Below are 15,693 nucleotides of genomic sequence, written 5' to 3'. Positions count from 1 at the left end.
GTCTCTAAACCCCTTAACACCTCATATGTTTCCCCCCTGTCTCTAAACCCCTTAACACCTCATATGTTCCCCCCCTGTCTCTAAACCCCTTAACACCTCATATGTTCCCCCCCTGTCTCTAAACCCCTTAACACCTCATATGTTCCCCCACTGTCTCTAAACCCCTTAACACCTCATATGTTCCCCCACTGTCTCTAAACCCCTTAACACCTCATATGTTCCCCCCCTGTCTCTAAACCCCTTAACACCTCATATGTTCCCCCACTGTCTCTAAACCCCTTAACACCTCATATGTTCCCCCACTGTCTCTAAACCCCTTAACACCTCATATGTTCCCCCACTGTCTCTAAACCCATTAACACCTCATATGTTCCCCCCCTGTCTCTAAACCCCTTAACACCTCATATGTTCCCCCACTGTCTCTAAACCCCTTAACACCTCATATGTTCCCCCCCTGTCTCTAAACCCCTTAACACCTCATATGTTCCCCCACTGTCTCTAAACCCCTTAACACCTCATATGTTCCCCCACTGTCTCTAAACCCCTTAACACCTCATATGTTCCCCCACTGTCTCTAAACCCCTTAACACCTCATATGTTCCCCCCTGTCTCGAAACCCCTTAACACCTCATATGTTCCCCCGCCTCTAAACCCATTAACACCTCATATGTTCCCCCCCTGCCTCTAAACCCCTTAACACCTCATATGTTCCCCCCCGCCTCGAAACCCCTTAACACCTCATATGTTCCCCCCCTGCCTCTAAACCCCTTAACACCTCATATGTTCCCCCCCCGCCTCGAAACCCCTTAACACCTCATATGTTCCCCTGTCTCTAAACCCCTTAACACCTCATATGTTCCCCCCCTGTCTCTAAACCCCTTAACACCTCATATGTTCCCCCACTGCCTCTAAACCCATTAACACCTAATATGTTCCCCCACTGTCTCTAAACCCCTTAACACCTCATATGTTCCCCCACTGCCTCTAAACCCATTAACACCTAATATGTTCCCCCACTGTCTCTAAACACCTTAACACCTCATATGTTCCCCCCCTGTCTCTAAACCCCTTAACACCTCATATGTTCCCCCACTGTCTCTAAACCCCTTAACACCTCATATGTTCCCCCCCTGTCTCTAAACCCCTTAACACCTCATATGTTCCCCCACTGTCTCTAAACCCCTTAACACCTCATATGTTCCCCCCCGCCTCGAAACCCCTTAACACCTCATATGTTCCCCCACTGTCTCTAAACCCATTAACACCTCATATGTTCCCCCACTGTCTCTAAACCCCTTAACACCTCATATGTTCCCCCACTGTCTCTAAACCCCTTAACACCTCATATGTTCCCCCCCGCCTCGAAACCCCTTAACACCTCATATGTTCCCCTGTCTCTAAACCCCTTAACACCTCATATGTTCCCCCCCTGTCTCTAAACCCCTTAACACCTCATATGTTCCCCCCCTGTCTCTAAACCCCTTAACACCTCATATGTTTCCCCCCTGTCTCTAAACCCCTTAACACCTCATATGTTCCCCCCCTGTCTCTAAACCCCTTAACACCTCATATGTTCCCCCACTGTCTCTAAACCCCTTAACACCTCATATGTTCCCCCCCGCCTCGAAACCCCTTAACACCTCATATGTTCCCCCACTGTCTCTAAACCCCTTAACACCTCATATGTTCCCCCCCTGTCTCTAAACCCCTTAACACCTCATATGTTCCCCCACTGTCTCTAAACCCCTTAACACCTCATATGTTCCCCCCCGCCTCGAAACCCCTTAACACCTCATATGTTCCCCTGTCTCTAAACCCCTTAACACCTCATATGTTCCCCCCCTGTCTCTAAACCCCTTAACACCTCATATGTTCCCCCCCTGTCTCTAAACCCCTTAACACCTCATATGTTTCCCCCCTGTCTCTAAACCCCTTAACACCTCATATGTTCCCCCACTGTCTCTAAACCCCTTAACACCTCATATGTTCCCCCACTGTCTCTAAACCCCTTAACACCTCATATGTTCCCCCCCTGTCTCTAAACCCCTTAACACCTCATATGTTCCCCCCCTGTCTCTAAACCCCTTAACACCTCATATGTTCCCCCCCTGCCTCTAAACCCCTTAACACCTCATATGTTCCCCCACTGTCTCTAAACCCCTTAACACCTCATATGTTCCCCCACTGTCTCTAAACCCCTTAACACCTCATATGTTCCCCCCCTGTCTCTAAACCCCTTAACACCTCATATGTTCCCCCCCCTGTCTCTAAACCCCTTAACACCTCATATGTTCCCCCCCTGTCTCTAAACCCCTTAACACCTCATATGTTCCCCCACTGTCTCTAAACCCCTTAACACCTCATATGTTCCCCCCCGCCTCGAAACCCCTTAACACCTCATATGTTCCCCCACTGTCTCTAAACCCCTTAACACCTCATATGTTCCCCCACTGTCTCTAAACCCCTTAACACCTCATATGTTCCCCCCCTGTCTCTAAACCCCTTAACACCTCATATGTTCCCCCCCTGTCTCTAAACCCCTTAACACCTCATATGTTTCCCCCCTGTCTCTAAACCCCTTAACACCTCATATGTTCCCCCCCTGTCTCTAAACCCCTTAACACCTCATATGTTTCCCCCCTGTCTCTAAACCCCTTAACACCTCATATGTTCCCCCCCTGTCTCTAAACCCCTTAACACCTCATATGTTCCCCCACTGTCTCTAAACCCCTTAACACCTCATATGTTCCCCCCCGCCTCGAAACCCCTTAACACCTCATATGTTCCCCCACTGTCTCTAAACCCCTTAACACCTCATATGTTCCCCCCCTGTCTCTAAACCCCTTAACACCTCATATGTTCCCCCACTGTCTCTAAACCCCTTAACACCTCATATGTTCCCCCACTGTCTCTAAACCCCTTAACACCTCATATGTTCCCCCCCGCCTCGAAACCCCTTAACACCTCATATGTTCCCCTGTCTCTAAACCCCTTAACACCTCATATGTTCCCCCCCTGTCTCTAAACCCCTTAACACCTCATATGTTTCCCCCCTGTCTCTAAACCCCTTAACACCTCATATGTTTCCCCCCTGTCTCTAAACCCCTTAACACCTCATATGTTCCCCCACTGTCTCTAAACCCCTTAACACCTCATATGTTCCCCCCCTGTCTCTAAACCCCTTAACACCTCATATGTTCCCCCACTGTCTCTAAACCCCTTAACACCTCATATGTTCCCCCACTGTCTCTAAACCCCTTAACACCTCATATGTTCCCCCACTGTCTCTAAACCCATTAACACCTCATATGTTCCCCCCCTGTCTCTAAACCCCTTAACACCTCATATGTTCCCCCACTGTCTCTAAACCCCTTAACACCTCATATGTTCCCCCCCTGTCTCTAAACCCCTTAACACCTCATATGTTCCCCCACTGTCTCTAAACCCCTTAACACCTCATATGTTCCCCCACTGTCTCTAAACCCCTTAACACCTCATATGTTCCCCCCCTGTCTCTAAACCCCTTAACACCTCATATGTTCCCCCCCTGTCTCTAAACCCATTAACACCTCATATGTTCCCCCACTGTCTCTAAACCCCTTAACACCTCATATGTTCCCCCACTGTCTCTAAACCCATTAACACCTCATATGTTCCCCCACTGTCTCTAAACCCATTAACACCTCATATGTTCCCCCACTGTCTCTAAACCCCTTAACACCTCATATGTTCCCCCCCTGTCTCTAAACCCCTTAACACCTCATATGTTCCCCCACTGTCTCTAAACCCCTTAACACCTCATATGTTCCCCCCCTGTCTCTAAACCCCTTAACACCTCATATGTTCCCCCACTGTCTCTAAACCCCTTAACACCTCATATGTTCCCCTGTCTCTAAACCCCTTAACACCTCATATGTTCCCCCCCTGTCTCTAAACCCCTTAACACCTCATATGTTCCCCCACTGTCTCTAAACCCCTTAACACCTCATATGTTCCCCCCCTGTCTCTAAACCCCTTAACACCTCATATGTTCCCCCCCTGTCTCTAAACCCCTTAACACCTCATATGTTCCCCCCCTGCCTCTAAACCCCTTAACACCTCATATGTTCCCCCACTGTCTCTAAACCCCTTAACACCTCATATGTTCCCCCCCTGTCTCTAAACCCCTTAACACCTCATATGTTCCCCCACTGTCTCTAAACCCCTTAACACCTCATATGTTCCCCCCCTGTCTCTAAACCCCTTAACACCTCATATGTTCCCCTGTCTCTAAACCCATGAACACATCTTCATCCGTTCCCCCCTGCCTCTAAACCCATTAACACCTCATATGTTCCCCCCCTGCCTCTAAACCCATTAACACCTCATATGTTCCCCCCTGCCTCTAAACCCCTTAACACCTCATATGTTCCCCCCTGCCTCTAAACCCCTTAACACCTCATATGTTCCCCCCTGTCTCTAAACCCATTAACACATCTTCATCCGTTCCCCCCTGCCTCTAAACCCATTAACACCTCATATGTTCCCCCCTGCCTCTAAACCCATTAACACCTCATATGTTCCCCCCTGGCTCTAAACCCATTAACACCTCATATGTTCCCCCCTGTCTCTAAACCCATTAACACCTCATATGTTCCCCCCTGTCTCTAAACCCATTAACACCTCATATGTTCCCCCCCGCCTCTAAACCCCTTAACCCCTCAAATGTTCACCCCCCCCCCCCCCCTTCTCTAAACCCATGAACACCTCTTCATCTGTTCCCCCTGTCTCTAAACCCCTCAACTTCTTCGGGCTAGGGGGCAGTATGCGGAAGTTTGGATGAATGAGGTGCCCAAACACATGTTAAATGTGCAACCAGAGGGAAAAAACTCTAGACCTCCTTTACTCTACACACAAAGACGCGTACAAAGCACAAAGACACCCTCCATTTGGCAAATCTGACCATTATTCTGTCCTCCTAATTCCTGTTTACAAGCAAACACCAAAGTAGGAAGAACCAGTAACTCATTCAATAAAAAAGTGGTCAGATGAAGCAGATGCTAAGCTGCAGGACTGTTTTGCTAACACAGACTGGAATATGTTCCGGGATTCTTCCGATGGCATTGAGGAGTACACCACATCAGTCACTGGCTTCATCAATAAGTGCATTGATGACATCGTCCCCACAGTGACTGTACGTACATATCCCAACCAGAAGCCATGGATTACAAGCAACATTCACACTGAGCTAAAGGGTAGAGCTGCCACTGTCAAGGAGCGGGGCTCTAACCCAGAAGCTTATAAGAAACCATCAAACAGGAAAAGCGTCAATACAGGACTAAGATTAAATCGTACTACACCGGCTTCCACGCTCGTCAGATGTGGCAGGGCTTGCAAACAGACTACAAAGGGAAGCACAGCCGCGAGCTGCCCAGTGACAGGAGCCTACCGGATGAGCTAAATTACTTCTATCCTCGCTTCAATGCAACTACTACTGAAACATGAATGAGAGCATCAGCTGTTCCAGATGACTGTGTGATCACATTCTCCGTAGCCGATGTGAGTAAGACATTTAAACAGGTCAACATTCACAAGGCTGCAGGGCCAGACGGATTACCAGGACGTGTACTCCGAGCATGCACTGACCAACTGGCAAGTGTCTTCACTGATATTTTCAACCTGACTAAGTCCCTGACTAAGTCGGTAATACCAACATGTTTCAAGCAGACCACCATAGGCCCTGTGCCCAAGAACACTAAGGTAACCTGCCTTAATGACTACCGACCCCTAGCACTCACATCTGTAGCCATGAAGTGCTTTGAAAGGCTGGTCACGGCTCACATCAACACCATTATCTCAGAAACCCTAGACACACTCCAATTTGCATACCGACCCAACAGATCCACAGGTGATGCAATTTCTATTGCACTCCACACTGCCCCTTCCCACCTGGACAAAAAGAACACATACGTGAGAATGCTATTCATTGACTATACTCAGCGTTCAACACCATAGTTCCCTCAAAGCTCATCACTAAGCTAAGTACCCTGGAACTAAACAAATCCCTCTGCAACTGGATCCTGGACTTCCTGACGGGCTGCACCCAGGTGGTGAGGGTAGGTAACAACACATCCACCACCAGATCCTTAACACGGTTGTCCCTCAGGGGTGCATGCTCAGCCCCCTCCTGTACTCCCTGTTCAATCCTGACTGCATGGCCAGGCACGACTCCAACACCATCATTAACATTGCCGATGACACAACAGTGGTAGGCCTGATCACCGACAACGATGAGACAGCCTATAGGGAGGAGGTCAGAGACCTGACCTAACCTCTCCCTCAACGTGATCAAGACAAAGGAGATGATTGTGGACTACAGGAAAATGAGGACTGAGCTCGCCCCCATTGTCATTGACAGGGCTGTAGTGGAGCAGGTTGAGAGCTTCAAGTTCCTTGGTGTCCACATCACAAACAAACTATCATGGTCCAAGCACACCAAGACAGTCGTGAAGAGCGCACGACAAAGCCTATTCCCACCCAGAAGACTGAAAAGATTTGGCATGGGTCCTCAGATCCTCAAAAGGTTCTACAGCTGCACCATCGAGAGTATCCTGACTGGTTGCATCACTGCCTGGTATGGTAACTGCTCGGCCTCCGACCGCAAGGCACTACAGAGGGTAGTGCGTACGGTCCAGTACATCACTGGGCCAAACTTCTTGCCATCCAGGACCTCTATACCAGGCGGTGTCAGTCGAAGGCCCTAAAAATTGTCAAAGACTCCAACCAGCCTAGTCATAGACTGTTCTTTGTGCCAAAGCACGGCAAGCAATACCAGAGCACCAAGTCTAGGTCCAAATGGCTTCTTGACAGCTTCTACCCCCAATCCATAAGACTCTTGAATAGCTAATCAAATGGCCACCCAGACTATTTGCATTGCCCCCTTCTTTTATGCTGCTTCTCCTCTCTGTTTATTATCTATGCATAGTCACTTTAACTCTACCTACATGTACATATTACCTCAATTACCTCCACTAACCGGTGCCCCCGCACATTGACTCTGTACCGACACCCTCTGTCTATAGCCTCGTTATTGTTATTTTCCTGCTGCTCTTTAATTACTTGTTAGTTTTAATTTTTTTACTTATATATTTTTTACTTAAGACTTATTTTTCTTAAAACTGCATTGTTGGTTAAGGGCTTGTAAGTAAGCATTTCACTGTAAGGTCTACACCTGTTGTTTTTGGCACATGTGACAAATACAATTTGATTTGATTTGTGTCCATACTTTTGACTGGTACTGTATATTGTTTGCTGCTAAATGAATTGCCTGAATCTTTTCTGAATCTGAATCTGAAAGACAAACACACCTCCTGGTGTTTACTCAGGCAGCCCAATTCTGATATTTGTTTGCCTAATTGTTTTGCAAACGAGCTGATCTGATTGGACAAAATACCAGTTTGTGGAAAAAGATCAGAATGTGTAAACGCAGCCATAAAGAAGGCAGTCCAGCAGCTGAAATGTATTGTAATATCCTCAGCTCCTCTCACTCACTCTCTCATCAAACTAAACCTGCTGTAGCCAAGGCCTGGGATGATTCAAGCTGAAATTACAGTAGTTATGAATGAGTGACGGCTTGTGTAGAGTTTTAGACCGATCTCTCGCTGCATGCTGAGTCATTCTCCAGATCACATTCTATGTTGAGTTTGGCTTTAGTGCAAATCTCCCACTCATTTTTAAGCAACACAGACCTCAAGTTTGGATTCTGTGTCAACGATCTAATTTCTTTCACAACTTGTCTGTGCGATCTATGAGAGGTGTGTAATGGTTTTCTGGGTGTTTTTCAGGGTGAACCTGGAGAGTGTAACTGTATCAGCCCTCCACATGCAGGAACAGGAGGAACAGGAGGACCGGTGAGTATGGCTAGGTTGTGCGTGCGCACACACAGACATGCATACACCTACACACACACACACACACACACACACACACACACAGCTGTCTTTTAATTCGTTTTGAGTTCTTCTACAGGATTATTTTTCACTGTAGGGTGCCAGTGTTTGTTCATGCATATTTATGATCTGCTGATGATGTGCCCTGAATGTGACTACTCCTGCCTTGCAGGGAGCCCCAGGAACTCTGGGAGGAAACATGTGGCAGGTCTGGTCTCTCTATCATCTATTAGCCATATCTGCCTCTTGGCTTCAGTTCACTAGTGTCTATTGGCTGAATATCAATTGAATTTGTTTTTGTTGTTGGAATAATTTGGCTACAAATGATGCCTGTCGATGTTGTGTGGTTCGCACAGTCTCACTGGATTATGTGTGTGTGTGTGTGTGTGTGTGTGTGTGTGTGTGTGTGTGTGTGTGTGTGTGTGTGTGTTCCAGGGGCCTCCGGGACCACCAGGTCCTCCTGGCCCTCCTGGGCCACAGGGCTTCGTCGGCATCCCAGGGCCCCAGGTAGGAGAAAGGGGGAGCAGGGTGGTGGGGTCACGTCCTATTGAATTGTATTGAATATAATTAAATTAACCCTTTACTACACACAGGGTAGACACAGCAGCAAACCTCCTTCTTTTCACTCCCTATTCCTCTCTATTCGTCTTTATCGCTCTGTCATTCATCAAAATGAATATACCTTGGCCCTTTCTTTCTCTCTCTCTATTTCTCTCTCTCTCTCTCTTTCTCTCTCGTTCTCTCTCTCTTTCTCGTTCTGTCTCTTATTCTCTCTCTCTCTATTTCTCTCTCTCCCTCTGTCACTTTTCTCTCTCTCTCTCTCTCTTTCTCTCTCGTTCTCTCTCTCTCTTTCTTTTTTTCTTCTCTTCTCACTCTTGTTCCTTATTTTTCTCCACACTGTTTTTCTCCTCTCCTCTTCCACCTTCGTCCTTTCTCCTCCCACATTCCTCCTTCCAGGTCCCTTATTTCCTCTTCAGGTTTGGCTTCCATATTGGGTTCTGGCTTGGGCAGCTTGCGGTCATAGCTAACACAACTCTAAATGCAAATTAAGACCACATTAAAATTGCAAATTATTTAAAATTAATCTTAAATTTCATAATTTAAACATGTTACACAATAGTAAAAGTAAATATGCAAGTACATAAATAACTATTGCGTCAATACAATAGCTTAAATCATATTCATGTAATGAAACTATGCTAATTGTTAACCCTTTGGGCTGTAAATGTATAATGGGAGTCTTTGATAAATCGTAGCACGGCTTTAAACATTCACTAACTCTTGTGGGAAGCTTTGGGACTGTAATATTACTATCGAAGTATGATACATCAGAAATATTGTTGATAATATTGATGGTTATAAACTGCTTAAAGTCATAATTAAATAGTTATTTAACCATGTAGTAAACGTATTGTAAATTAGAAGATCTTCAAATAAAGTGTTAGGAGAATATTTCCTCTGATTGTAGGGGAAATGTGAAATCTGAATTAATTCTCAACAGTGTACAAAGGTAAATCAGATGAATGGGAATGCTGAGAGGAGTGTACATAACATATGGGTCCCTTGTTTCCATTGGAAACAAAGATGTAATATTGGTTGTTAAAGACCAGGCTCAGTTCACTGTGTAAGACAATTGATTGATTCCTCTGAATATGATGTTCATGTATTCATCAAGCACCCAACCATAACGTTGTGTGCATAAATCAAATTTGCACGTAAATGTCCTGTTGAAATCAAACCACTTTGAAATATATATTTTCACCTCTTGCACAGAGATCCCTGCATGGTCTTTAATCTGGTATTGTGTTTATCTCTCAAAATTAGACAAAACAATCTAATTATTTACACCAAACTATAATCAAACTATTTAAATGAATTTAAATCGTTTTTTAAAAACTAGACAACCAAACCAGAAGAGTCTGAACACAAACCAGGAGAGGGAGAACACAGGCGATTGGTTGATGCTTCAACCTTGAACCTGTGACCCCTCTGACTATTGGTGGAGAGGGATGTGGCAAGCCTGTGATTGGCTAAAACCAGTTGAACCTCAGTTCCTTCTTTCAGGGTATCCCTGGCAACGACGGTGTAACAGGGCAGCCGGGTCTGCCTGGGAAAACTGTAAGTAAACAGAAAGTAAGGGGGAGTCACTTCCATTTAAATTCAGACACTTCAGAAAGTGGAAAAAATTATGCTCATTGTCAATGAATATCAATGACACTTTCTGATTCTAGAATTCATTAGCTGAATTGTCTAAATTGAAATGGATTTGACCCCAACCCATACATTAGGAGGCGGAGCTGGAGGAGAGTGCTACAGCTTTGTGATTTGGCTGATGAGAGGGGGGGGGTAAGTCTGTTGTGACTGGAGCAATCTGGCAGAAGTTCATTGACGATCTCTACAATTTCATCACAAAACGATACAGTAGGCACACTACGACTGAGTGGCAGTGCATAGTGACAAAGTATACAGTGTGTTTTTATGATATAGTGGAATGCATGGCCTCACACTTTACTTTCTGTCTTCAAATGCACTTTTTGCCTTTTGGAGAGACTTTAACCATCCCAAAAGCATACACACACACACACACACACACACACACACACACACACACACACACACACACACACACACACACACACACACACACACACACACACACACACACACACACCCTCACCAGAATAATCAATCTACACACAGTGGAAACTTGGCTTCACACACAACTCCACGTACACACACACACATTATACACACTCCAGAAGTGCTCCAGTCCTAACGTCAGTAGACAGACAGACCAGCTGCTCTCTAGCTCCATGGCCCTGCCTGCATGTTGAGTTTCAATGGATTTAAACACCTTAAACAGACTATTCAAACTATTCACTCTTAATTCTTAAAGCACGCTTAGCTTAATCTTAGCTAAGTATAAATGTATCCTTAAAAAACAAATAACTTTGTCAGAAACACAATTTAACAGGCAAGTTATGCAAATTAATCCATTAAAAAAAATACAATTTAAACAAAGGTGTAGGATATTTAAATAGGAGGATATTGAAAGTGAATGTCAGACTGCTCTCTGACAGGTCCTGTTTAATGCATACAACCTTAGTCTAACAAATCTAATGTGCTGCACCATGCTAGATCAAATGAGCCCTTCTGGCTATAATAACAACCATTTGAACAAAGACAATTGGTTTTAATTGTGTTTCAAACCAGACAATCTGCAATTCACAGGTTATCTCGCTGAGTGAAGGGCCCCACTGTTAAAAAGTGGGAGGTATTGTACAGTAAGTGGGTTTCCTGGTGTGATTGAAGTGGTACAAGTGTTTCAGGCCAACCATGTTGTGAATCAATTAACTTTAAAACTCTTAACAATAATCCCAATGAATACCTGGAATTTAATACCAACCTGCTTTGAAAGACTTGCAAAACCTTGTGATTTTTTATGTTTTGTGTCTCCTTGGGCAAATCCTAAATGGTATCCTATTCACTCTAGTGCCCTATGTGACTCTGGCCAAAGCAGTACACTACCTGGGGAATTTAGTGCCATTTGGGACTCCTGAATGGATCGTTCATCAAATTTGCACTGTACTGCAGTTCAACACTGTACTGCAGTTCAACACTGTACTGCAGTTCAACACTGTACTGCAGTTCAACACTGTACTGCAGTTCAACACCGTTTGCACTGTACTGCAGTTCAACACTTTATACTGTACTGCAGTTCAACACTGTACTGCAGTTCAACACTGTACTGCAGTTCAACACTGTACTGCAGTTCAACACTTTATACTGTACTGCAGTCCAACACTGTACTGCAGTTCAACACTGTACTGCAGTTCAACACTGTACTGCAGTTCAACACTTTATACTGTACTGCAGTTCAACACTGTACTGCAGTTCAACACTGTACTGCAGTTCAACACTGTACTGCAGTTTAACACTGTACTGCAGTTCATTACTTTGCACTGTGTTGCATCAATGAATGTGCAGAAATAAATCTTACGTATACATTATAGTTGTATACCACCCCAACATTTTTATTGTAGAAGGATGAAGTTCCCCTAGACGCAGATCTAAGATCAGTTTTGCATTGGCCCCTCCTTAGTGATTAAGGTTAGGATTTGGGGATGATAAATTGATCCTAGATCGGTGCCTAAGGGCAACTTCTGCTTGCATCCTTTTAACCCCTCCCTCACTGACTCTCCTCTCCCCCTCTGACCCCCCCTCTCACTGACTCTCCTCTCCCCCTCTGATCCCCCCTCTCTCACTGACTCTCCTCTCCCCCTCTGATCTCCCCCTCTGATCCCCCCTCTCTCACTGACTCTCCTCTCCCCCTCTCTCACTGACTCTCCTCTCCCCCTCTCTCACTGACTCTCCTCTCTCCCTCTGATCCCCCCTCTCTCACTGACTCTCCTCTCCCCCTCTCTCACTGACTCTCCTCTCCCCCTCTGACCCCCTCTCACTGACTCTCCTCTCCCCCTCTCTCACTGACTCTCCTCTCTCCCTCTGATCCCCCCTCTCTCACTGACTCACCTCTCCCCCTCTCTCACTGACTCTCCTCTCTCCCTCTGATCCCCCCTCTCTCACTGACTCTCCTCTCTCCCTCTGATCCCCCCTCTCTCACTGACTCTCCTCTCTCCCTCTAATCCCCCTCTTATTGACTCTCCTCTCCCCCTCTCTCACTGACTCTCCCCTCCCCCTCTGATCCCCCCTCTCTTATTGACTCTCCTCGCCCCCTCTCTCACTAACTCCCCCCCTTTCATAGCCCCCTCCCCCTTCCCTCCCTCAGCATCTGAGGCTGCCTCAGGACCAGGACTCCACTCGAGGAGAGGTAAGAGAGGAGGTAGAGAGGTGCACTCTGGAAGTTAGACTTTTTTTGTGTTGCTCTTGGATTGATATGCATGAGCTGTACTAATGTGATCAAAAATAACACAAATGTCTATGAACTGTGTCCATGCAGTGTACATTCAGCACACATGTCATGTTTGTCACGTTCTGACCATAGTTCTTTTGGTTTTTCTTTGTTTTAGTATGATCAGGGCGTGAGTTGGGGTGGGCAGTCTATGTTTTCTGTTTGTATGTGGGGTTTCTTGTTTGGCCTGATATGGTTTTCAATCAGAGGCAGGTGTTAGTCATTGTCTCTGATTGGGAACCATATTTAGGTAGCCTGTTTTGTAGTGTGTTTTGTGGGTGATTGTTCCTGTTCGTGTGTTCCTGTTTTTCTGTGTTCACTAGTTCGGGACTGTAGCTTCGTTGGTTTTCGTCAGTTTATTGTTTTTGTTCATTCTTGAAAAGTATTCTAATAAATATGGATACGTACCACACTGCGCATTGGTCCTCCGATCCTTCAAACTTCTCCTCCTCAGACGAGGAGGAAGACGACAGCCGTTACAATGTTATAAATTCTGTCTGTCTGTCTGTCTGTCTGTCTGTCTGTCTGTCTGTCTGTCTGTCTGTCTGTCTGTCTGTCTGTCTGTCTGTCTGTCTGTCTGTCTGTCTGTCTGTCTGTCTGTCTGTCTGTCTGTCTGTCTGCGTGTGTGTGTGTGTCCTCTGCTGCAGGAGGTGTGTGAGGACTGTTCCAAGGGCTTGCCTGGGGTACCAGGCATGGTGGGCACCAAGGGAGAGAAAGGAGACGAGGGCAAGACTGCCATAGGCCACGCCCCTGACGGCTGTGAGAGGGTGAGAAGCAGGGGGAATGGAGCATGGGGGTGGGGGGAAGGGTGAGGTGAGGTGGTTAGGGGTGTATACACTTTTGCCTTAGACTATAGAGTCCTGGAAATTTAACAAGATTATTCTTACCTGCTGTCAATTCCAGTCAATTCAGGAAGTAGAGTGAAATTCCAATCCGTCGTACTCATGTCCTTTCTCTATGTGTGTTGCAGTGTTTCAGAAACCAAAGACTGCAGAGCGAGGAGGCTGCACAGGCGCCTGTACGTCCACACTGTCTCTAACTCTTACATTCACACACACACACCCACAACACACGCAACTCACAGACACACACACACACTGAATAATTGATTTATCCTCTCGTCTATGTAGACCACCTCTATCACCAATGGAGCTAATGGAGGCTGCTCCGGACCAGGAACACCAGGCCACCCAGGAACACCAGGATCTTCTGGAATAAGGGGGGAGACGGTAAGTCTGTGTGTGTGTGTGTGTGTGTGTGTGTGTGTGTGTGTGTGTGTGTGTGTGTGTGTGTGTGTGTGGTGAAATATAGCAAGTTACGCTGTTTTGGCGTGTTGAATCTCTAACACAAAGTACCTTTCTGCCTACATTTCCCAGGGTCCTCAGGGGCAAAGGGGACAAGCTGGTGTACCAGGGAATATGGTGAGTTCTACACGAGAGATTGTAGGGCATTATAACACTTCATCAGGGTTTAGTAGAGACATTATAAGCCAGCACAACAGAGTCAAAGCATGGTGTCTGTAAGAAGAACTAGGTGTCTATCAGCTGACCATATAAAATAATAGTTTGTTGTCATATAGATGCAGTGAAATGTGTTGTTTTACAGGGTAAGCCGTAGTAGTACAGCACCCCTGGAGCAAATTAGGGTTAAGTGCCTTGCTCAAGGGCACATCGCTAGATTTCCCCCCCTGTCGGCTCAGGTATTCACCCCAGCGACCTTTTGGCTACTGGCCCAACTCTCTAACTGCTAGGCTACCTGCCGCCCAAGTAGCCAAGAGATTAGTGACACCTGGAACAACTGTATTTTGATCAACAGTACAACATGAAAAACCCCAAAAAGAGAAAGAAAATGGCACTGATGCAGCTATCCTGGAAGTATCAAACACGATGGGATAGGTGAAAGCAAGGCATCATGTACATAGCTTTCACGCGATCCAGTCATGTTCAGAACAGTGATTCCTTCCAACAAAGGGAGGTCAGAGAGACATGTTCAAGTAGGATGGCTGCATTTCCACAGTGTTGGACCAGGGCCACAGTGTTTATGTGGCCTGTGTGTCTTGTAAAGCTTCATCATTGAGGGATCAAGCAGAACGAAGGAACTTCATGTTGATACTATACACGTGATGTCATACAGCCCTCTAGTGGCGCGTCCTAGAACTACATAGTTCTTGATGTCAATTAGTCAATCGTTAACTATTTCCATAAGTATCCTTTTAACTATAGTATCCCTTTAACTATAGTATCCCTTTAGCAATTGTATCCCTTTAGCAATAGTATCCCTTTAACTATAGTATCCCTTTTAACTATAGTATCACTTTAGCAATAGTATCCCTTTAACTATAGTATCCCTTTAACTATAGTATCCCTTTAGCTATAGTATCACTTTAACTATAGTATCCCTTTAACTATAGTATCCCTTTAACTATAGTATCCCTTTAACTATAGTATCCCTTTAGTAATAGTATCCCTTTAGCTATAGTATCCCTTTAACTATAGTATCCCTTTAACTATAGTATCCCTTTAACTATAGTATCCCTTTAACTATAGTATCCCTTTAGTAATAGTATCCCTTTAGCTATAGTATCCCTTTAACTATAGTATCCCTTTAACTATAGTATCCCTTTAACTATAGTATCCCTTTAACTATAGTATCCCTTTAGCTATAGTATCACTTTAACTATAGTATCCCTTTAACTATAGTATCCCTTTAACTATTGTATCCCTTTAACTATAGTATCCCTTTAGTAATAGTATCCCTTTAGCTATAGTATCCCTTTAACTATATTATCCCTTTAACTATAGTATCCCTTTAACTATAGTATCCCTTTAGTAATAGTATCCCTTTAGCTATAGTATC

General features: G+C 45.3%; 1 protein-coding gene across 4 annotated transcripts in view; it reads left to right on the top strand.

The window, feature by feature from the left end:
* Positions 1-15,693, top strand: part of col16a1 (collagen, type XVI, alpha 1) — a 149,572-nt gene that overhangs the window by 100,047 nt on the left and 33,832 nt on the right. For 3 of the 4 annotated variants that reach the window (XM_038972322.1, XM_038972324.1, XM_038972321.1), the window contains 9 exons: positions 7,824-7,889; positions 8,101-8,136; positions 8,364-8,435; positions 9,993-10,046; positions 12,691-12,756; positions 13,485-13,604; positions 13,808-13,855; positions 13,968-14,066; positions 14,214-14,258. In XM_038972322.1, the coding sequence (XP_038828250.1) occupies positions 7,824-7,889; positions 8,101-8,136; positions 8,364-8,435; positions 9,993-10,046; positions 12,691-12,756; positions 13,485-13,604; positions 13,808-13,855; positions 13,968-14,066; positions 14,214-14,258 (606 nt within the window). The remainder of the gene's footprint in view (positions 1-7,823; positions 7,890-8,100; positions 8,137-8,363; positions 8,436-9,992; positions 10,047-12,690; positions 12,757-13,484; positions 13,605-13,807; positions 13,856-13,967; positions 14,067-14,213; positions 14,259-15,693) is intronic. The other variant, XM_038972323.1, reaches the window with a different exon arrangement.

Source organism: Salvelinus namaycush, chromosome 32 (genome assembly GCF_016432855.1).
Source record: "Salvelinus namaycush isolate Seneca chromosome 32, SaNama_1.0, whole genome shotgun sequence".
Taxonomy (NCBI): Eukaryota; Metazoa; Chordata; class Actinopteri; order Salmoniformes; family Salmonidae; genus Salvelinus; species Salvelinus namaycush.
This window is presented reverse-complemented; position numbering and strand designations above follow the sequence as displayed.